Here is a 23,964-nt window from a genome sequence, read left to right as displayed (position 1 = left end):
ATGTTTAATGAGTGATATTAAATATTGGTGGTTAGGCAGCATTAGATCCTTATTCATGAATCTATTACTATAATTTAGTTTTGAATTTAAGTGAGAATTCTTCATTTGTGGTTCGAAAGGAAGAAATTTTGATTAAGAAGAATGATTCGGATCTAGTGGTACAATTGTAAAAATGAGAGGTGCCTTATGTTGTGGATAATTTGTCAACGTACAGTGTATAAGTTTAAAAATTAGCAAGAGTAGTAATCAAGTTTCAACCCTTCTTTTCACTGAATTTGAAGTTTATGTCACTTTTCACCTTTTGATACCTTCATTGATCTTAGCATATTAATTTAGCCATTGCATTATTAAGATTTTCTCTCTGACTAAGATTGTAGTAGCAACATGAGGGAGGGGATGCACTTGAAAGGTGGAAGAAAATACTGTAAAATCGAGTTTTGTGAGCAAAGGAGAGAATTTCGAGGATAAAATTTTGTTGAGAGGGAGAGAGTATGAGAACCCGAAAAATTATTTTATATTTTATTTTATTTCTCTAAATGCATTCTCTTTACTTTAAATTATCGCCTTAATTTTCTCGATATTTTTATAAGTGAGTCAAGTTTTAAATCATTTTCTTTGCATAAGTTAGTTCATGTTACGTTTGAATTGCATTATGGATGTGGGACCCGCTAATACGGTGCATGCGATAAATTTTTGAAGATTAAAAGGAGTTTTGTACAAAGGAATATTAGGAGTATTTGGATAGTGAAATTATATCAAATAATATTTCACTTGTATCATAAACACATTTTCCAATTCACCTTTTTATATTTCCAACCACCTTTTTATCTCACATGCATCACATCACAAAAAGTGTTACAGTAACTATTCCAAATAATATTTCAAATAATACCCTATCCAAACAAAAAAACAAGATGTTTTATAAGGTGTTAAAAGATAATTAGAGATTGGCTAGATATTTTAGTGATTAGAAGACAATAAGATGAGGATTAATCTTGGCTAAACACTTGTCACAAAATTCTTGAATTTTTTACCTTAACCAAAGACTTTCTTTCCTCTTCAATAAAAACAAAATTTGACAAAAAATTCTTTACATTTCCTCCTAGCTTTGCCCGAACCATTGAGAGAAAAAAAAAGGAGGGGGAGGAAACTTCATCTTCAACCTCCAAATCAAGATTGAATCCTTGAGTTTTCACCATAAACTTGTAATCTACTCCATAAAAGTTGACCTTTAGGAAGAATTAAGGGCTTTGGTGGAGAGATTTTGGAGACAAAAGCTCTTGATTTCCATTTCTTCTTAGAGTATTAAGGTAACTACATCAAGAAACCATCTATTCTTTTATTACTTGCATATGAGTAGATTTAAGGCTTGCTTTTGGTAGTTTACTGGAAAATTTCATGGTTTTAGTGGTGGTTGGCAAATTTCAGTTTTTGGTGAAACATTTCAGCCTTGGTATGATGGTTTGAGTTTGGCTATGATTTGGTAGTTTTGCCATGTGAATTTTCTAGTTTTTATAAGTTATTTTAACTTACTTATAGAAAATTTCATCTTGTGATTATAAATTTCAGCTTAGGGTTTAATTTTCTAACTTAAGTAGGTGAGGGTTATATGCTATATATATGTTTGACTTAGTGAGTTGTTGGTCTGGTATGTATATGCTTAATTTGAGGCTGTTTTGTGGTGAGGATGAAGTCGTGAAAATGGCTGGAAAAATTGGTAAACACAAAGGAAGTGCTATTGAAAATTTTCCGCAGGAAACCTTAAGCAGTCTTGGGAAATCTATTATATCTTGGTGTAAAAAAGTCAGAATTGAGTTCCATTTATTGTGTTTGAAACTAGATTCAGGGTACTTTGTACCGTGAAAATTTTAGAATTTTTCTCAATTCCTATGAATATATGTGATTTTCCAAAGTTGACTGAATTTCCACACCTATTCTGTCTTTCGACTGGATGAAGCAGCAACTTGAGATTGGAATTTGACTGACTTGTAGATAGAATCTTACAAATGTGTCTTTTGGGAAGTTGTAACCCTTTGAGTCTATTTTCCAATAGTATAAATTTTATAAATTTTGGACTTAAAAAGCTTGAAACATGATTTTTGAAATAGTATCATGCAAAACTAGAAAAATTCAGTTTTCCTAGAACTGTTCTTACTTTCATTTCCAACTTTAAGATTGGAGTTGGTAAACTATTTTGAATTTGGTTTATGGGTGGAATTGAGGTTTAAATGAAAATAAATGAAATTTTGAAACCTTAATTTTTTCATGTATTTTGGTTTTGTATTGCTAGTTTTTTTAATATAGTATGTGATCACAGGACTCGAGAGAATTCAAGAGGACAAACCAGGGTTAAAGTGAAGGGTTGCAATTGATTGGTGAGTGTTCCAACTGCGTGTTACATGTTCACTGTTACTAGAAATTGCTAGGTACTTGATTTATCGTCTCATAAACAAGTATGTACTTTATTGTATTCCACCTAACTCGACTAAACTTTTGATCTTTTGTTAAAATATGTACTGGTCGTTTTGTTATAATTGAAATGTGGCCAGAATCCGGCCACTTTCTTGCTGGATTTCTGACCGGATTGTCGGCCGAATTTGAGGCAATGAGAGTAAAAAATTTTTAAGTTCTCCCTGTCAATCCGGATTTGCTGCCAAAATATCTGATTTCTGCAAGTTTCCTCCAGTTTTCTTGTTTGATCAGGTTTTCGTACCCACCCGATTTTCAACTGTTTGGACTTAAAATACTTGAAATGCTTGAAACATGATATGCTGAGCTTATTTGTGACTTGAACCTGTTTAGACGAGTGTACTCTTATGTACAATCAATTGATCTAACTTGACTAAATACTTGATATCTCATTCATGCATGAACAAGTAACTTGATGTGCATGTGACCTGTATATTGACTTGAAATACTTGGAATACTTGAGAATGTAAATTGTTGAACATTACTTGTGACTTGATCATGGTTAGGCGAGTGTGTTCTTATTCGCACTCGACCTCCATGAACTTGAATCAATTGATCCTACATGTGGACTTGCATATTTATGTGCATGATTGTAGACCAGCTGCATTCCTCTTGCAGCGGTTGAACTGTAGACCGATTGCATTTCTCTTGTGACGGTTGAATAGTAGATCGGCTACATTTCTCTTGTAACGGTTGAATTGTAGACCAGCTACATTTCTCTTGTAGTGGTTGAACTGGACCTTGGATCTTATCCGAGACGTTGGGTAAATGAAATTTAGGGTTACTCATGCGTATGCGTGAATGTAGGTCGGTAACGGCTGAACTGAGCTCTCGTTAGATCTCTTGCTTTAGACCAGCCTCAGGGCGGTCAGGTAAGTTAGGCAATCTTGGGGTAAAGAACAAGTTCCTAACCTGTTTACTTTTGACTGGAATTCATCACTTGAACACTGATATTACTGAATATGGAGCGTTAAGTCAATTAATATCTCCAATTATTAATGCGTGAGCGTTAGATAACAATCAACGACCCCACTCCTGAATACTGAATACTTGGGGCTATAAGTCAAATCCTGAATTTATGAATATCTGAGACTATAAGTCCAACCCAGGGTTAGTTGGTCGAATTGAACTGGCAAGGGTTTGGTCGAGGAGATCGATGAACTTTGGGTACTTCTTTGACGTTCGGGGCCGGTAAGGGGCATGTTTGGTAGACGGAAATTGGTGTAAAGTGGTGATCTACGGACATTAAAATTCATGGTTGACGGAGAGTCAACAAACCTTGATCAAGTTGCAGTGGAACTTGCTCCTGAGAGCAATCTATATCCTTTGCCATGAATGTGTTCTTTACTGTATACTTTTGCATGATCTATTTGGCTATTTGCTTAACTATATATTGGGTCATGATCTATTTGAGTTTTGACTTGTTTCTTGATATCCGATGTATGGTTTTACCTGTTATATTACTTGTCTGTTTTCGTGGAACCTCACTGGGTTTCTAACTCATCCAATGCAAATTTGTTTTCCTTACAGGGACGAAAGTATGAGAGGTTGAATTGAGGAAGGCTTAGATTTAATCTAAGTTCGTCAGTCGCTCACGCGAGCACTTCATAGATGTCTAGCCAGCTTGTTTAGTTTGATTTTTTTGCAAGTTTGACTCCTTGGTTGTATTATAGATTATATGGACATTGGAGGTCTATAAGTGTGTATATTGAAAGTTGTACTTAATATCGCTTTTATTTTGAAATTATCATTTGTAAATTTCATGAATTATGACTGAATCCTAGTAAGAGCTGGGCAGGCAGTCTGCCAAACCCTTGGGTACGCCCTAGGGGGAGGTGGGGCTGTCACATCCCAACTAGAAAGTAGTCGATATTTTCTTGATCACCGTCCAAACAATAACCACTGCCATCTTCTCCCTTCCAATTGAACCAGCTTTTCCTCTAATTGGGAGACCTAAATTCATTGTTTTTGAATCTTGATGTTTTAGAATCTTCCAAATCTATTTATCTAATATTGATTCATGTTAAGTAATTTTCTTGACTTGATCATACATATTAACTTGTTTGTCTTGAATCTTTTCTCTTATATTTTTTAATCACCTACTTCATCATCTCGGTGTCAAATGTATTTCAGATTTAAATAGTTTTTTTTTCGTTATATTGGATGTCGAAAGCTGCAATCTTGACCATTCATATTGTGGGTATCAGAAACTTGAATCACGAATAAAAAAGGGTCCTCCAGAGACCGATCACTAAAATTATTGACTCTCCCTTTACTGCCTAGAGGGTCCAAATTTCTGCCCATACATATATTTCAGGAGAGTAAGACACGGGATGAGAATATCATAATAGTAAGAAGGAGAGTAAGAATATGAGCAAAAAAGGGAGCGAGAATAGGAGTAAGAAGGGGAGTAAGAAGAAAAGCTTCAAAGAAAGTTGTGTCTTTGAGTTTTCGTATTGAAAGCCTAACAGAGGTTAAGGTGATCCAGTATAATAGTTCTACTGCTTGAAATATTGGCTTAATTCCTTACTATGACAGGGGAAGATGAGTTGGGTAATTAGAGGTTCAGGTGATGCAATATAATCAATTCTACTACTTGAATTGGCTTAATTCCTTGCTATGATAGGGGAAGATGAGTTGGATAATTCAAGAGATTCAGAAAACTCAAAAGCAAAAAGAAAAGAAAAAGTGCAAGCATAAGTTTCCAGTTCCCATACGATGGGAAAACTCATAGACACCACAAGAAGAGACTAAGGTCGGTTCAAGACAATAGCCAAAAACTCGCAAAGGACCCTTATCAAGGTTTAAGGAAAAAAAACCTTGAATTTTGTACGTTCAGATTATGAATTTTATTATGACTTTTATGAGTTTTCGCCCAAGGCTCAGTATTAACTCTTGCCCCCCTAGTTTTTAGAGTTGAACCAAAGCCATTCCCTCATAAAAAAGCAAAGATTTCAAATTCAGCCTACGTACAACTTGCATGGCATTTTGGAGCGTCAATGAAAGTCTCCATGTTGGTGCAGGTCTTGGACTTCAAGAAGAGATTAGCTATTTAACTCAAACAGTCAGCAAGGAACTCGAATGGCCTAACATTCACCTTTTAAAATGTACAAGCCGCCGCCGCCGCCACCACCAGGAGGTGAGTTAAAGAATAGTGTTGAAACAATGGATGATCTCTATATTGATTCTACTATCCACCAAGAAGGGGTTTCATCGTTATCAAAAGTTGAAAGATCTACTGATGTAAAGGAAACAGTAGGGGAAAGCTAACATTTGGCTGGGCAGATAAACAAATAAAATAAAGTTGCTTCCAGTAAAATTTTAAAGAAAACTGCCTTTCACATCCAATCTATATTTGTAACAGCTTATAGGCTTGATATACTGGAAATAATATTCTTTTCGTTTATGTAAACTCATATATATATATATATATATATTTATATATAATTGATCATGGCAATGCAAGTTGATCCTTATATTATTTCCTTGTTGAGAATAGGGGTGTTTCGCGAATCGAGCCGATCGCGAGCGGCTCGAATACGAAAGTCGAGCTCGAGCTCGAGCTAATTAAGTCGATCTCGAGCTCGAGCTCGAGCTCAAAAACATTAAACTCGTTGGCTCGCGAGCTCAATTATATATATATATATTTTTTATTTTTTATTTTAATAGTAAAATTACATATATATACCTAATATTTTATTATTTGTTAAAAAAATTATTGTTTTATTCATTTTTTTTTAAAAAAAATTATTTTTTATTTTTTAAAAATAAAATAATAATACTTATTTTTTTTATTTTTTAAGCTCGAGCTCAAGCTCAAGCTCGACTCGAATTTGACTCCAGCTCGAGCTTGAGCTTGATATTTTGAGCTCGTCAAGCTCGAGCTCGAGTTCGAGCTTCACAAATTTAACTCGAGCTCGGCTCGATTAGCCAAAACTCGACTCGAGTTTGGCTCATTTGCACCCCTAGTTTTGTACTTGAGAACTAAAACTGTGAGATAAATGAGATTTATAGAACAAAAGTATAAGTATATTATATTTAAATATATCAAACTCATAGATTTTAGTGAGATTAATAGGGAGATTGCTATAAGAGAAAGAAATAGATGTAAACATTTCTATAAACTTAATTACGTTTATTGATAGAAAGCAGAGAACGATAAGGTAAATATTTCTATTAGACAGAAAATACATTTGTTTCTTCATCCTTCACCACCATATATTTTCATAATTTAGTAGGTTCTCTAATTGTATAAAAGTTGGAAACGATAACGTAAAATTTTGAGTCTCAGTTTGAGTTTGAATAGCAACTTTAACAATTTGACCTTTTCTAGCACTTGTTTAGAATGGTAAGTTGAGTGAAAATGAAAAGAAAATTTTAAACTATATGACAATAATTGAATGTTTTGTAATGTATTTAGTATTAAATTTTTGTAAGATATCCAGGGGATCAAAATTATAAAACTATCCATAAGTACAATTCCTTTTGAATTCTAAAATCCCTATTACTGTAGAAAATAGAGGTGCACTATAATTTTTTTTCTAAATGTTTTATTAGATTATTTGTTTAAATTGACTTATAATTAGTTTGTAAAATCAAATTTGAGGGGAAAAAAGAAAGTGGGCAAATGAAAAAATGCTAAAAGTAAGACATGTTTATTTGGGTAAAAATTATATGTTTCTCCTATTTAGCATCTGATATACTAGTGTCATCTATAAGTAAACAAAAGTATTAAAAATAATAAATAAGTATAAAAAATTGTATTGTACTAATATCTTAACCAGCAAGAATAATACTTGTTAGACATCATTACCACATATACAAAGACAAAGTTAGAGGAGATAGATAAGGTATGGTATTTTTAAAATATTTTCTTTTCTCAATATAAAGCATAAGGATTCAAACCTTAAGTTTTAGTGGGGTGGGAAGACAAAAATTTAAACTTAACATCCCATCAATATTGTGACGGCCCCACCTCCCCCTGGGCGTACCCTAGGGTTTAGCGGATCGCCTGCCCAACTCTCGCCAGAACTCACTCACTCGCATCAATTAAAATAAGGTGCAATCTCAATAATAAACGAAATAACGGTTCCCAAGTTTGGAACATACGAATACATTCATTTCTATCTCAATCATCCATACATTCCCAAATACATCAAAAGAGTTAAGTTCTCAGTACATCCAACCCTAATCGAGCGACTAGTGCGAGTACAATTACAAAATTCAAAATAACTAAACTACGCTAGTCTGTACACGTCTCACGCCTCACTCGTACCCCTGTAAGGAAAACAAATGGCGTGGTATGAGCTAAAAGCCCAGTGAGGTTCCAAATAGCAAATTGACCATTATTTATAAGTACAAGTTTTCGATATAGCAAAGTAACGAGCATGAAGAAATCATAAAAGCGAGCAATAACACTTCAAATAGCAATTTCAAAATGAGCGAGTGTAAAAATTTTCAGAATAAACAATAATCCAATAAACAATAATCATTCCAAAGTATAAGGATACTGATGGCTCTCAGGAGCCAACTTCCCATTTCATCATCAGGAGTTTGATCACGTAATAGTTGATACTCCGTCAACTTTCAAGTAAAGGAACCAATCCAATAGAGCACCACTTACACTACTCTCCGTCCACCATTCACACCCCCTATTGGGCCCAAAATCCTCAATAAACACGGGTGGTAATACTCGAGTATACCGATTAGTCGAGAAGATATCACTCCACTCGACAAAACAAGAGACCCATGATTCGTTACCCAATCGATCAAGCCCTTGCCGGCTCGACTCGAGTAACTTGCCGCAGGGTTTCTGGAATTCCAAGAAATGCGCACCTCATAACAAGTATGTCAAGTCAATTGCAACAATAAACAAGTATATGTCACGTAAGGGCAAGTGCGATAAAGTACACTCTCGCCCTAACAATTCACGTATACAACATGTAATCACATTGGTCACGTATCAAATACAAGTAGCAAGTTCAATTCGGTATTTGAAAGCACTCACCAAAATGAAGTGCCCCTAATAATCACGTCTGGGTTATACTCCGGGTTCGGAGTCCAAATCTGCGATAAAACTTTGTTTCAGAACTTTAAAAATCAACTAAGGTTCGAAACGTAGACGTTTCGTTCAATAAGAATCAAGACATGGAAATTCACTTGGAGGATATTCGTGAAACACTCGCTCGCTTTTCAAACAATATAACTTTATAACATTTATACTTGGAAATGCCATTTGAGTCGAAAGTATAAGGAAAACGTATTTCTAGTAGTCATGATTGTATTTCTCAAGGGTACAAGTTCGGCTAGGTTCTAACGTATAACTCTCGATAACCAAAGTAGCAAAAGTTCTAGATGGTTCAAGTGATATTCATTTATCAATTTTACCCAAGTCGTAAGTTTATTTCTCTAGTTCTCGAGCGTAAATTTGGGCAGCATGCCCTTTGTATTTTCCTATTTCCAGCCATTTATGACTTCATTATTTTCCTCATTCAAACCCAAAGGTACACAAACAACAATCTAATTTCAATAGCCGTTCAATAGGCTCAAGACAATACAAGAACAAAATCAAGCTAACAACAAGTGCGGAAATGAAGTTTAACAAGAGACAGATTTGATAGAGTTTTGCGTAACGGAAACAACCGAATCTACGCTTATTGAATTGGGGTGCAACTTATACCGTTTTGAAGCTAAGATGAAGTCTACAACTTTCATGAAGATCACTTAGTCAAATTTCCAGTGTAACCCAGTCAAATTCCCAATTCACAGAACCAACTTCCAACTAACCGACTAGTTAACCGTACTACATTTAAATGGCCATATCTCAGGCTACCAAAGTCCGTTTAAGGCGTTCTTGGAGGCGTTAAAAGCTAAGATAGTACTAAAACTTTTATGTTGGTTAAATAATCAGCACGGATCATAGTGAATAGACAAGGTCAACTGGATGAACTGTCTAAAACGGATCATTGGATGCATCCTAGGATAGTGAGGGTATTTTGGTCTTTTTATAGGTTACGTTGCTCCGATTGGGCTGAAATTTTGTAGGAATCTATAAAATATCATTCTCTACAACTTTCATGTTTTATGCTAAGCCTAATTCGGCCTCTAACATAATGAACTGGAACCGGACAGAACTGAACTACAATTTTCCAGAAATCTGAAATTTTACGGTTTCAAAGGAAACTTTCTTCATTTCTTGCTTCAATCACTACCACAACCACTTATATAAGCTTAGATACAACATATACTATCCATACAGCAAGTATAGGCAGCAAATCTTTCAAACCCTAACTCATGTAACTCAAGAAAACATATACTTTATCCATCCAAATCATTATAATAGCTATCATCCACCACAAATTTAAGGTGCTATGCCAAATTAAGCAAGATTAAGAGTAAGAAATGGGGAAATCAATATTATTACCTTGCTAAAGTGACTACCAAGAGCAGCCCTAGCTTTTCCTTCCAAAATTTCACCAACACCCCACTAGCCAAACACTCAAGGAAGGTTTTAATCGGTTTAGTTTCTTGTTTCCTCACTTGGATGGCTCAAACTCAAGATGAAATGGTGAAGCTCTCCCTTGCTTTTTCTCTCCCTCTCTATCGGCCAAAGCAGCAGAAAAATGATGAAGAAATGAAGCTCCATGGTGATAAGAAGGCAAGACTATTTGGTCTTGGTCAAGGTCCTCAATGGCCAACAAGTGTCACCACCAATTTCCACTCATTTTTTTGTTTCTTTTCCTTGCCAATTTGGTCAAAATTTTCGGCCAAAGCCAGCTGGAAATGAGGGGATATTTTGCTAAAATATCAAGGATATGTGGTAGTAAGAAAGTGGTGGGTTCAATCGATAGTGATCGATACCCGTCGATTCGAGCCGTTTTTTCTTAAATCACGTATACTAGGATTTTTACCTTCTAATCACTAACTTATTATTATCACTTCAAATCATATAATATTTTCTCATCCAAAAGTCACTCGTACCTACCAAATTTGATCCTTACTCCGTACCGAATAGTCACACTACGAAAAAACGTGAAAACCCTAACTCGCTCCAACTTGAAAACGAAAAGTGAAAACCTTTACTTTCATGTTCATTTGCACTTATTGTGGGGTGATTGGGTGGTAGGGCAATTATAAAATCATAATTTCCAATTAAAAGGGCATTTTTAAGAAAACGTGAGGGATTTTATAATTCCATAAATTGAATTTAGGGTTTCGGTTAAAATATGAAAAATTTGATAAAACGGTCAGTCACAAATGAAACTAGTGTTTTGATTAAACTTTATTTCTAGAATTTAGGGTTTCTAGTTTGTAAAACAAAACAATAAAATAAAAAAATCGTAATTTTCTCTTTGAGGCTAAACAACAATAGTATCCTAAAAGTTGGGGTATCACAATCTCCCCTCCTTAAAAGAATTTCGTTCTCGAAATTCATCCATGCACTCCTAAATAGCGTAGGGTATTTTCTTGTATATCCATTTCTACCTCTCAGGTCTCACTGTAGCCAAAATTTAGCTTAACAATAGAAATCATGAATTGTACCTTCTACTATCTCCGATGATTCAGGTAATGTCTGTTGATCCAAGGCGTACACTCTAGCTGGCACTCTTGGCTTAGTCCCTCCTACATTTGCTTGTTCAGGGTTTAGGTGTGATCTACGGGGACAAGTTGCAAGCTGGTGTTCGGTGCTACCATACCATAGACATTTTTCCGCCTTTCGCCAACAATCATTCTCCGTATGATTGGCCTTTCCACAGTACCCACAAGATACTTGAGGGGCTGAGGTCTGACCTCCTTGTGAGGCACCTCTTGCTTGGCCCCAGTCACGCGAAGCTCCTCTTGGAGTACTTTCCTTAAATGTCCCTGAAATTTTCTCACCACCATCTTCTCAACCTATCTTAGAGGGTGGCATATCTAAATCATCTTATCCTTGCCTTTGACTTCCACCAGGCGCACCTCTCCTTTTTGTATGAAAAGCTCTCACTTGTGCCCTAACAATTTCTATTCTTTGGGCCTTCTCCAAAACTTCCGTAAACGTATTAATCTGGACTGCCGCCAAGGCCTCTTGTATTTCCACATTGAGCCCTTGCACAAACCTCCGTACTCTTCTTTGCTCCGTAGCTATCAGTTCAAGAGCAAATTTAGACAATTTCGTACATTGATTTTCATATTCAGCTATACTCAAAGTTCCCTGTCGGAGCTTAATAAAATCGTCCTCTCTCTTTTCCTGGACGATAGGTGGGAGGTATTTTTCGTTAAACTCTCGCACGAAATTCACCCACGTCCATGCGGTCCCCTCTCTCTCCCACTTAGCTTGAACCATATTGCACCAAGTTCTGGCCGGACCTTCAAATTGAAAAACGGCAAAGTGCACTTGTCTATCCTCCACATAGTTTAAGGCAGCGAAAATATTAATCATCGACTCTAGCCATCTCTCAGCTGTCTCAGGGTTCGGTCCTCCCAGGAACTTAGGAGAAGAGAACTTTTGGAATCGCTCTAGAGCCCTATCTCGCCCCATATCATCCCTAGGTTGATTCACAGGGACTTGACCCTGTTGCTCCACCAATCGAACAAGAATATTAGTCATCTGTCGAATCGCAGTTGCCACCTGATCCCCTCTTTCCATCCGGGGTCCAGGTTGCAGCTCGACTGTTGCATCTCCCTCATCTCTCGGTTCTCGCACCGGTTCTTGTGCTTGTCTACCCCCACGATTACGATCAGGACCACGTTCTCGAGTAGTTCCCCGATCCGGACTTCTTTTACCTTCCAAGCTTCCCGACTAATCAACTATAGCAATATAGTCAACTAATCAATGACAGCATATAGCCACTAAATAACTATATAAATATAAACAGAACAAAATAAGGCTCAAATAAACCTTTCCAAATCATAAAATAGGGGTAATGCAACACATTCTATCAAAACAAGTCACATCAAAACTCAAAGCACGTGAATAATAAGGATCCCAAATCCCACGAATATCTTCAATATATTTCAAGTCCAGACTATTCGCATTCCTCGTGCCTTTGTTTTCGCCATCCAAACTTATCCAAATATTACGCGAGATCTCAACTTATCATAAAGGTATCACTCTTTGGTACTCGGGGACAAGAATCCGAAAATATGATAATTCACCACTCAAGCTGGCCAGGTTCAAGGGCAAATAACCTGTATTAGAGATTCATACCAACATACATATCTAAGGTTCCTAACAATAGACAATCGTTCCACACTTAACAAATCAATCCCCACAGTATGAGAATCCTCTCCCGGCACGAGCTCAATAGGAGCTCTGATACCATCTGTGATGGCCCCACCTCTCCCTGGGCGTACCCTAGGGTTTAGCGGACCGCCTGCCCAAATCTCGCCAAGACTCACTCACTCGCATCAATTAAAATATGGTGCAATATCAATAATAAACAAAATAACGGTTCCCAAGTTTGGAACATACGAATACATTCATTTCTATCTCAATCATCCATACAGTCCCAAATACATCAAAAGAGTTAAGTTCTCAGTACATCCAACCCTAATCGAGCGACTAGTGCGAGTACAATTACAAAATTCAAAACAACTAGACTATCCTAGTCTGTACACGTCTCACGCCTCGCTCGTACCCCTATAAGGAAAACAAATGGAGTGGTATGAGCTAAAAGCCCAATGAGATTCCAAATAGCAAATTGATCATTATTTATAAGTACAAGTTTTCGATATAGCAAAGTAACGAGCATGAAGAGTTCATAAAAGTGAGCAATAACACTTCAAATAGCAATCTCAAAATGAGCGAGTGTAAAAGTTTTCAGAAGAAACAATAATCCAATAAACAATAATCATTCCAAAGCATAAAGATACTGATGGCTCTCAGGAGCCAACTTCACATTTCATCATCAGGAACTTGATCACGTAATAGTTGACACTCCGTCAACTTTCAAGTAAAGGAACCAATCCAGTAGAGCACCACTTACACTACTCTCCGTCCACCATTCACACCCCCTACTGGGCCCAAAATCCTCAATAAACACGGGTGGTAATACTCGAGTATACCGATTAGTCGAGAAGATATCACTCCACTCGACAAAACAAGAGATTCAGGGTTCGTTACCCAATCGACCAAGCCCTTGCCGGCTCGACTCGAGTAACTTGCCGCAGGGTTTCTGGAATTTCAGAAAGTGCGCACCTTATAACAAGTATGTCAAGTCAATTGCAACAATAAACAAGTATATGTCACGTAAGGGCAAGTGCGATAAAGTACACTCTCGCCCTAACAATTCACGTATACAACATGTAATCACATTGGTCACGTATCAAATACAAGTAGCAAGTTCAATTCGGTATTCGAAAGCACTCACCAAAATAAAGTGCCCCTAGTAATCACATCCGGGTTATACTTCGGGTTCGTAGTCCAAATATACGATAAAACTTTGTTTCAGAACTTTAAAAATCAACTAAGGTTCGAAACGTAGACGTTTCGTTCAATAAGAATCAAGACATGGAAATTCACTTGGAGGATATTCGTGAAATACTCGCTCGCTTTTCAAACTATATAACTTTATAACATTTATACTTGGAAATGCCATTTGAGTTGAAAGTACAAGGAAAACGTATTTCTAGTAGTCATGGTTGTATTTCTCAAGGGTACAAGTTCGACTAACTTCTAACGTGTAACCCTCGATAACCAAAGTAGCAAAAGTCCTAGATGGTTCAAGTGATATTCTTTTATCAATTTTACCCAAGTCGCAAGTGTATTTCTCTAGTCCTCGAGCGTAAATTTGGGCAGCATGCCCTTTGTATTTTCCTATTTTTAGCCATTTATGGCTTCATTATTTTCCTCATTTAAACCCAAAGGTACACACACAACAATCTAATTTCAATAGCCGTTCAATAGGCTCAAGACAATACAAGAACAAAATCAAACTAACAACAAGTGCGGAAATGAATTTTAACAAGAGACAGATTTGATAGCGTTTTGCGTAACGGACACAACCGAAACTCGCTTATTGGATTGGGGTGAAACTTATACCGTTTCGAAACTAAGATGAGGGCCTACAACTTTCATGAAGATCACTTAGTCAAATTTCCAGTGTAACCCAGTCAAATTCCCAATTCACAGAACCAACTTCCAACTAACCGGCTAGTTAACCGTATTACATTTAAATGGCCATATGTCAGGCTACCAAAGTTCGTTTAATACGTTCTTGGAGGCGTTGAAAAGCTAAGACAGATTACTAAAACTTTCATGTTTTGGCAAATGGCTAAATCAGCCCGGATCATAGTGAATAGACACAGTCAACTGGATGAATTGTCTAAAACGGATCACTGGATGCATCCTAGGGTAGTGAGGGTATTTTGGTCTTTTCATAGGCTACGTTGCTCCGATTGGGCTGAAATTTTGTAATCATCTATAAAATATCATTCTCTACAACTTTCATGTTTTATGCTAAGCCTAATTCGGCCTCTAACATCACGAACTGGAACCGGACAGAACTGAACTACAATTTTCCAGAAATCTGAAATTTTACGGTTTCAAAGGAAACTTTCTTCATTTCTTGCTTCAATCACTACCACAACCTCTTATATAAGCTTAGATACAACATATACTATCCATACAGCAAGTATAGGTAGCAAATCCTTCAAACCCTAACTCATGTAACTCAAGAAAACATACACTATATCCATCCAAATCATTATAATAGCTATCATCCACCACAAATTTAAGGTGCTATGCCAAGTTAAGCAAGATTAAGAGTAAGAAATGGGGAAATCAGCATTATTACCTTGCTAAAGTGACTACCAAGAGCAGCCCTAACTTTTCCTTCCAAAATTTCACCAACACCCCACTAGCTAAACACTCAAGGAAGGTTTTAATCGGTTTAGTTTCTTGTTTCCTCACTTGGATGGCTCAAACTCAAGATGAAATGGTGAAGCTCTCCCTTGGTTTTTCTCTCCCTCTCTCTCGGCCAAAGCAGCAGAAAAATGATGAAGAAATGAAGCTCCATGGTGATAAGAAGGCAAGACTATTTGGTCTTGGTCAAGGCCCTCAATGGCCAACAAGTGTCACCACCAATTTCCACTCATTTTTTTGTTTCTTTTCCTTGCCAATTTGGTCAAAATTTTCGGCCAAAGCCAGCTGGAAATGAGGGGATATTTTGCTAAAATATCAAGGATATGTGGTAGTAAGAAAGTGGTGGGTTCAATCGGTAGTGATCGATACCCGTCGGTTCGAGCCGTTTTTTCTTAAATCACGTATACTAGGGTTTTTACCTTCTAATCACTAATTTATTATTATCACTTCAAATCATATAATATTTCTCATCCAAAAGTCACTCGTACCTACCAAATTTGATCCTTACTCCGTACCGAATAGTCACACTACGGAAAAACGTGAAAATCCTAACTCGCTCCAACTTGAAAACGAAAAGTGAAAACCTTTACTTTCATGTTCATTTGCACTTATTGTGGGGTGATTGGGTGGTAGGGCTATTATAAAATCATAATTTCCAATTAAAAGGGCATTTTTAAGAAAACGTGAGGGGTTTTACAGTTCCATAAATTGAATTTAGGGTTTCGGTTAAAATATGAGAAATTTGAGAAAACGGTCAGTCACAAATGAAACTAGAGTTTTGATTAGACTTTATTTCTAGAATTTAGGGTTTCTAGTTTGTAAAACAAAACAATAAAATAAAGAAACCGTAATATTCTCTTTGAGGTTAAACAACAATAGTATCCTAAAAGTTGGGGTATCACAAATATGCCACTATATGTGGTTTTTTCTAAATCTATACAAGTGCGTAGTACACCTGTCTGATCCGATGGTGGTTTAGTTTCCGTTGGGCCTCCCCCAAGTGTAGGTTAGAGTAAGAGTAGGAGTAGGAGTAGGCCAGACTAACTGCTGCCGTTTGATTAAAAAAAATATAAAGCACAAGAATTGATTATTTTAATCTTTGACCGCTGTACTTTGTGTTAAAGAGGATAAATAAAGTATGAGAATTTTAGACTGTTTGCTTTTTTTTTAATATAAAGTATGAGAATTGATTAACTTGTACTTTGACCATTGTATTTGGCGACCATGCGTAATCTTTGAAGGTAAAGATAGAAAGGAAAATAGGCATGCCTAAAGATAATATAATATTGCAACAAAGGGATGTAACATAGTAAATGAGCAAAAGTTTGAAGGGGTTGAATTAGCTAACTAGAATTCGATAAAATCAAACTAGTTAGTTATGGTTGCTAATACTCTTCATTGAAGAAGATAGATGGGAACTTTTATATGATAGGGATGTAATCCAATTAAATTAATTTAAAGAGGATTCGTCCTCTAGTTTTTAGCTTAAGTTAGTTTCATAATAAGATTTGTTCATTAAAATATTAAAGACTTTTAAAGAGTAATTAAAAGATTTTAACTATTAATCATCTTTTAACAATCTCTACCACTTTTTATGACCATATCTGCATCGTACTTTCATGAATTGAGAAACATGGTAATTTTTTGGATAGTTATTTTTCAAAAAACCAGTTTTTTGAAAAAAGTTTTTTTTTAAAAGTAAGCAAAATTCAGAGGGTCCTTAATCTTTTCTCAATATGTGCCAAAGGTTGTAAGATACTTTTGTTATTGAAAATCTAGCATATTGCTTATGTGGTTGCATTTCCAGTTATCTTAGTATTGGAATTTGACAGAATGACCAAAAACGGTACATTTTTCTGAGTTTGGTAACCTTTTTTACCCAAAACAATAGTTTGGTGACTCAACAATGCAATTTTAAATAATTGAGTGACCTCTTTAGCTATTTACTCACTAAATGTTTGTCCAAAAGGTGTTTCAATTTTTTTTGTGCTTTTACGTGCATGATTATCTATAAATCGATGCAATTACAACTATTAAAACTTCCTTCAAAAAATACAATTCTTGCGTGCATAGAGTTCTAGCAAGTTTTTTTTAAAGATTACTTCTTTAATGTAAAATACTTGATACAATAATGTATTGCATGATATAGCGGCTTTAGTGTTTGACCAGCACAAATCATGTGACAGCAAGCATATTGTCATCGTCAAGTTAGCCAAAGAAAAATAGACCTTAATCCTTATGAAGTATATGAAGAAAAATACCTTAATCCTTGTGAAGTTAGAGAAAGAAAAATCTACCTTAATCCTTAGAGAAAGTTCATCTAACGATTGCAAGTGTATCAAATGAAATTCGGTCACATAACTTTTTTTTTCCAATTTAAATGGCTTATATTATATAGTTTGGCTACATACAATACAAAAAATACCTATAAGCATAATTTAGTGAAAAAAACATTTAAAGTGCTATTAGCAACAAGATGGTTTGAAGTTAGCCATAATGTATTTGACAAAGTGTTGCAAGGAATAAATATTATTTTCTATTCTTAGAGGCATTTAAAAAGAAGATTGTACATAGCCTTATTTAAGGAAAAATAGATCGTTTATGTTTAATCATTTAATCCTAATTTATTTGACTAACTAAAAGAAGATAGTGGCTTTTGGATAAATTTTGAATGCATGGTTCGGACAATGATGTTTCGGTTTGGCCATTCTATTGCCCTTTAGACGGAGTGGACTTAGCTCGAACGTCCGATCAATCTAACTACTAATTTTCAATGGCTATATTTTTTATGTTAGGAACAAATTTTGGACATCTATATAAAAGATATCACCATCAACTTTTTGCCTCAACAAGCGGAGGAATTTATGTAAGAGCTTACAAGTCAAATCCTTTGATTCCTATCACAAGTTCATGAGGATAAATTGTCTATTCTTTCATCTGGGAGCTTATCTTTGCAGATTCACACTATTGAGTGTGAAATTGAGGTTATATTTGTACTATTCACAGTTCTAGAGTTTTGATTCTTCTTGTGATAAGAATAGAATTGTGTTTACATGAGGTTTCTTATTAAGAAGAAGCAAAACATCTAGAGAAGATGATCCTCACTTATAATACATCAAAGCTACTCTTCCAAGGAATAAAAGTCGTGACTAAAGAATTGGTGAATCCATGGAAGAATATTGATCCTCAAATATACGTGGGCTTTGTCACATCACTTGTTGAAAGAGGAACATGGTGAAGAAATATCGAGACTTGAAAGAACCAAGAAATATAGTCAAAGTACTATAAATAACTTGTGTTTAATTTGTCTCTCCTTACTCTTTTACTTTCACAAGTGGTTCTTTAAATTGAACTAATTGTTCTTTAATCAATCTAACTGCACTCCTAATTAAGCTTGATTTAGGGCAAACATAAGGGGCTTTTGATTAGTGGTTACCCAAGTTTGATTACTTTTAGTCCTAAGAGGTGACAAGTAGAGGGCAATGGTAAATGTACTTTATGAAATATAAAATCCGTCTACTTTAATTCTTGAAGCATAATCCACTTGAGTGCAAAAGTTGTCTCACTATATTTTACTTAAGTGGGACAAACTTTATATTAGAGAGATTAAAGTGTCCCATTTTAAACTTTACCAAAATTAGAATACAAGGGGTGCAAAGTGAAATTAACCTTTATGAGTACTATTTATTGAACTAAAAAGAACTTTATTTTAGTTGTGCCCCTACTGAATATTTCTTCTAACTGCACCACTATTCGAGCTGGAGTTCAAGATCGAATGAAGTAACTTAATTGACCCTAATTGAGCTCAATTAGCTTAATTAAGTTTCAGTACTTTTGTTTTAAATTTTCTAAAATAAGGGATACAATAAATTTACAATAATAAATATATAAAATAAAAAGATCAACTTTCAAACCAGACACATGTATACTTGGACTAGATTTGTTAATATGTTCAAGTTGCTCAAATTTAGTTAAAACTCAATCACCACAAGCTCGAGTTTGAGCTCAAACTATGACCAAGCAAACTTGCAAGTAGATTATTTGAGCTCAATTTGATTGCACCACGAAGCATAAGATTATTGTGATTAAAGGATGATAACTAATCCCATTTATTAAAGCTAACACTAACAAAACAAATTGGATGAGTATACAATTGTTAACGCTATCCTTGATCATCTCACAAACCAAATTGGGTGATTTTGCAATGGTTAACCCTATCCTTCACCATCTCACAAACCAAATGGACTCGAAAGTTCATCCCATTCCTTAGATAAAAAGCTTAATAACCACAAATTTCTGAAAGCTTAGCTCAAAAAAAAATTCTGAAAGCTTAATAACAAAAAAAAAATTTCTCCAATAATATTTCAATAAAATCAAGCCAAACTTCTTGTCAGAGCTACCAATTATCACCATTTGAAGGCTAATTTCTCAGAATATATGTCAAAAAAAGAAAAATCTATCAAATGTAGCTCTGACATGGGAGTGGTACAAAATTATAGCTACCCTGACTAAAAACGACAGTAATTTTTTTTTTGGCAGGCTACCATGCACGGTCAGCAGACTTAGCACGGCAGCCAGAAGCGAGTTTTTTTTTTTTTTTTTTTTTTTTTTTTAACCAGGACCTCAAAGTCTTCTAAGGAACTGGATATACGTCAAACTTATATTTGTACAAGTCGCAGCTCGTTTCTAGAGAAGGAAAATGCAGTTATAGATGACATTAATGTGACTGATGGATGATGTCAGTTTTAGTTGAGAATGTATGGTACTCCAAAATTAGTGGGTGCGAGTCTTGTCATCATGGAAGAATGGTGATTCAGAAATAGACATACATAGCAAAATCCCTTGCTTATGCATGGTTTCAAAGTTGATTAATCTAAGCTAAACTCATTCAGATGATGGTTTTCCAAACCAAATTGAGTCTGTACTGATTCACCGTGCTGGTTATGTTACGGTAGCCGGCTGACTTTTTGGAAAAAAAAAAAAATTCACTGTTGGCTATCATGTTGACTGTGCACGGTAGCCGGTTGCCTATTTAAAAAAAAAATTTTGCTGCCGTATCTAGTTAGCACAGCAGCTATAGTTTCGTACCACTTCTATGTCATAGTTATATTTGACGGACTTTTCTTTTTTTGACTATATTCTGAGAAATTAGTCCATTTGAACCCACCACCGTGTATTGCTTCTAGCAAACCTTTTTCATATATTGATATAGTGATGGAAAAGAAGAGACATGACCAAGATCTTCCAAGTTTGTAATCTTAATATTTCATTCGCCCCATCACATCACATGAATACTTATACTTGGGACTCTCGGTGACATATTTTCTATGCCAATCTAATGTCACCTCTAATATTGCACCAAGTGTCCTATTATTATTTGCATTTTAATTTCTAATAATTCAAATTGGTTTGGTTTAACACAAGTTTTCTCTACCCTCTAAACCTTTGAACCAAAATTAACCGATCGCTCCAATAATACTCATCTTATTACTTGAGCAAGCAGTGAAGTCAGCTGCCATGGCCGCCCGCTCCATCTTCCTCACTATGGCTCGGTAACAACTGACAATTTCCATCTCCATGTGTATTTCTGTATTTCAGTTTCCTTTGATCCTTTTCCATCCCTTTTGCTGAAAAAAATTAACCCATAAAGAATTTCTTGTCTGCAGTAAACTAAGGCGAAGGACTGCATTGCAATATTTCTATACTCCTTCTCCTTCTGCAAGCGAGGTTGAAGTTGTAGCATGTGATCAAGCAGATGAGGAGAAGGGTTCTGATTCTTATTCAGAAACTACGACGAATGATGATTTGAAGAGAAGAATAATGAGGCTTAGGCTCCCTAAAAGAAGCGCCACCAATGTCCTCCACAGATGGGGTTAGTGAAGGCAACAGCATTACCATCTCCGACCTCCGTCAAATCTCCAAAGACCTTCGTAAATCTCAGCGCTATAAGCATGCCCTCGAGGTTCCATCCCCCCTTTTTCTTCTTCTTTGCTTAATAACCTAAAGTTCCCCTTTTCTTTTCTTTTTTTTTCAAAAAAAAAAACTGCATTTTTTGTTTAGTCGTGTAAAGAGAGAAACTTTGGGTTTGATTTTCTATTTTCTTGGTTTGATTGATGTCCATTGGTTGAATGGGAAAAGGATGGTTAGTAATTCTGGTGAATTTGATATGAATTTGAAGGCGGCTTTGGCATCATGTAGATAGAAACCAACTGGAGCACTTGAATTCCATCTGTAAAGTTAAAGCCATTGGCATTATATTCATTTAATAGATCGATCAAGCGATGAACCAGATGTATAACCATTAGGGTGGAATTGAACGTAGAAGTTGAGATGTTTCTTAGGATTTATTGGAGCAATCAGATAATTTTGGTTCAAAGATTTAAAGGACAGAGAAAACTTGTATTAAATCAAATTAATTTGAATTATTAGAAATTAAAATGCAAATAATAATAGAATATTTGATGCAATATTAGAGTTGACATTGGATTGACATAGAAAATATACCACGCGATCTCAAGTGGAATACTTCAGCCTTTGTTAACCAAATTTTTTATTTTTGTAAGCAAAGGCCAATGATTGTTATTTCAACAAACTATCTGGGAGGTAAGCGTAATTTCACCTTTGCTTACTCGCAGCCTTACAATTTATATAGAGTTACCAAAATTGAATTCATTTCAAATTTCCTAATTTTACTTTTCTTCTGTTAAAACCCTTCTCTATTAATTACACCTGCAAACCCGTTAACCCAAAACCCCATCGCCGTCGCCTGCACCGGCAACGGCGAATCCCTCCCTGTCGAAACCCCACCTTCTGAAAACATACGCGTAGAAATCTTTTCCGCAATCCAGAAAATACAGAACAAATATGGACGACGGAGAAGGAGGTCTAAGTTTCGATTTCGAGGGCGGTCTTGACCTGGGCCCCACTCATCCTACGGCATCCAATCCGGTAATCCAACCCTCCGATGCCTCAGCTTCGGCCATCGGTGCCTCCTCCGCAGCCGCTAATATTACTAATAATAGTTTGAACCCATCAGTAATTCCTCCGGCTGCGGCGGGGGTGGGGGCGGCGGCTCCAGATGGCGGAATGGGTACAAATCAGAGGAGGAGCTTCCGGCAGACAGTTTGCCGGCATTGGCTCCGGTCTCTGTGTATGAAAGGTGATGCTTGCGGATTCCTTCACCAGTATGATAAATCTCGGATGCCGGTTTGTAGGTTTTTTCGGCTTTACGGGGAATGTCGTGAGCAGGATTGTGTGTACAAGCATACTAATGAGGATATCAAGGAGTGCAATATGTATGTATCTTTCTTCTCTTTTTCTGCTTCTTGGTTTTTTTCTTTTTTTACTTCTATTCTTGTTCTTATATGGCCGTATACTTGGCGGTTAAATTCTTTTTTTTTTTTTTAAATTTGCATGGATTGTAATTTGTAAAACCTACAATTGATATTGCTAATCAGTTTTGTAGGCTGGTTTGATAATTTGTGGAAATTGGGAAATCATGTTTTCTGGTAGAATTTTATTGAGTTTTGGCTCTTATTGGGTTTAACTATAGTTTAAAGTATGAAGGAATTTAAAAGTTCTAGTTCTTTTTAAAGGTTAGAATTTGGAAGAGTGGAATTTTAGGAATTGAGTTGGAAGTATTTATTTTGGTTGCTTTGTTGTCTGCCTAACTACGTTAATTTATTCTTTCTGGGGTTATTCCTCCTTGCTATGTTCATGTCTCAACAATGCCACCTTTTTGCTGGAATTTGACCTTTCTCTCGTATATATCTTGTTCCTTATCGGGGTATAACTTGTAGCTAAGAGAAAATTATAACTCCTATAAATGAAATTTCCATTATTCTCGTATTTGTACTTTTATTTGTCCAAATCATGTTATTTCTTCAGCGAAAGATACAAACAAGAAGTATTTCACAAGCTGGAGCAATTTCTAAGTGATTGAGATGTTGTTCAATGTCTCTTCTGATGGATGGTTGTTTTTCACAGGTACAAATTAGGGTTTTGTCCAAATGGTCCTGATTGTCGATATAGGCATGCAAAACAGCCTGGACCTCCACCTCCTGTAGAAGAAGTCCTCCAGAAGATTCAGCAATTGACTTCCTACAACTATGGAAATACAAACAGGTTTTTGCAAAACCGGAATCCTAACTATTCACAACAGTCAGAAAAGTCTCAGTTTTCACAAATACCCAATGGTGCAAATCAAGTTGCAAAACCTACTACTGCAGAGTCCCCTGCCTTGCAGCAGCAGCAGCAACAACAGCAGCAAGGTCCACCGCCACAACAGATCAGCCAGGCTCAAGCACAAAATCTTCCAAATGGCCAGCAAAATCAAACAAATAGAATGGCAACACCCCTGCCCCAAGGAACATCTAGGTGTGTTCAGAGTAACAAGGTCTTCTATTAGGTCATGTAATCAGGCATTGTACTTATTTATGGATGTTATATATAAGGGTTGTCCTACATCCGCTGTAATAAATTTCTTGAGCGTCATGGTAGCAAACATAATTGGTTATACATCTATTTTTCTTCTGCTACATTCTTGGACAATGATGTATAAATGAGCTTTTGCTTGTTTTCCTTTGCTTTATCTTGTTTGGCATCTCTATTTCACTTTTAGGGGAGTCTTGTTTGAGTATCTGTTATTTCTTTGG

At 35.9% G+C, this 23,964-nt stretch overlaps 1 protein-coding gene across 1 annotated transcript; it reads left to right on the top strand.

Moving 5' to 3' along the window:
- Positions 1–22,008: 22,008 nt before the first annotated feature.
- LOC113783445 (30-kDa cleavage and polyadenylation specificity factor 30-like) lies at positions 22,009–23,829 on the top strand. The gene is made up of 2 exons (XM_027329585.1): positions 22,009–22,605; positions 23,297–23,829. The coding sequence occupies exons 1-2, from the start codon at positions 22,175–22,177 to the stop codon at positions 23,715–23,717; spliced, it is 852 nt and encodes a 283-aa protein (XP_027185386.1). The 5' UTR covers positions 22,009–22,174; the 3' UTR covers positions 23,718–23,829.
- Positions 23,830–23,964: the final 135 nt, after the last annotated feature.

Source organism: Coffea eugenioides, chromosome 9 (genome assembly GCF_003713205.1).
Source record: "Coffea eugenioides isolate CCC68of chromosome 9, Ceug_1.0, whole genome shotgun sequence".
Taxonomy (NCBI): Eukaryota; Viridiplantae; Streptophyta; class Magnoliopsida; order Gentianales; family Rubiaceae; genus Coffea; species Coffea eugenioides.
This window is presented reverse-complemented; position numbering and strand designations above follow the sequence as displayed.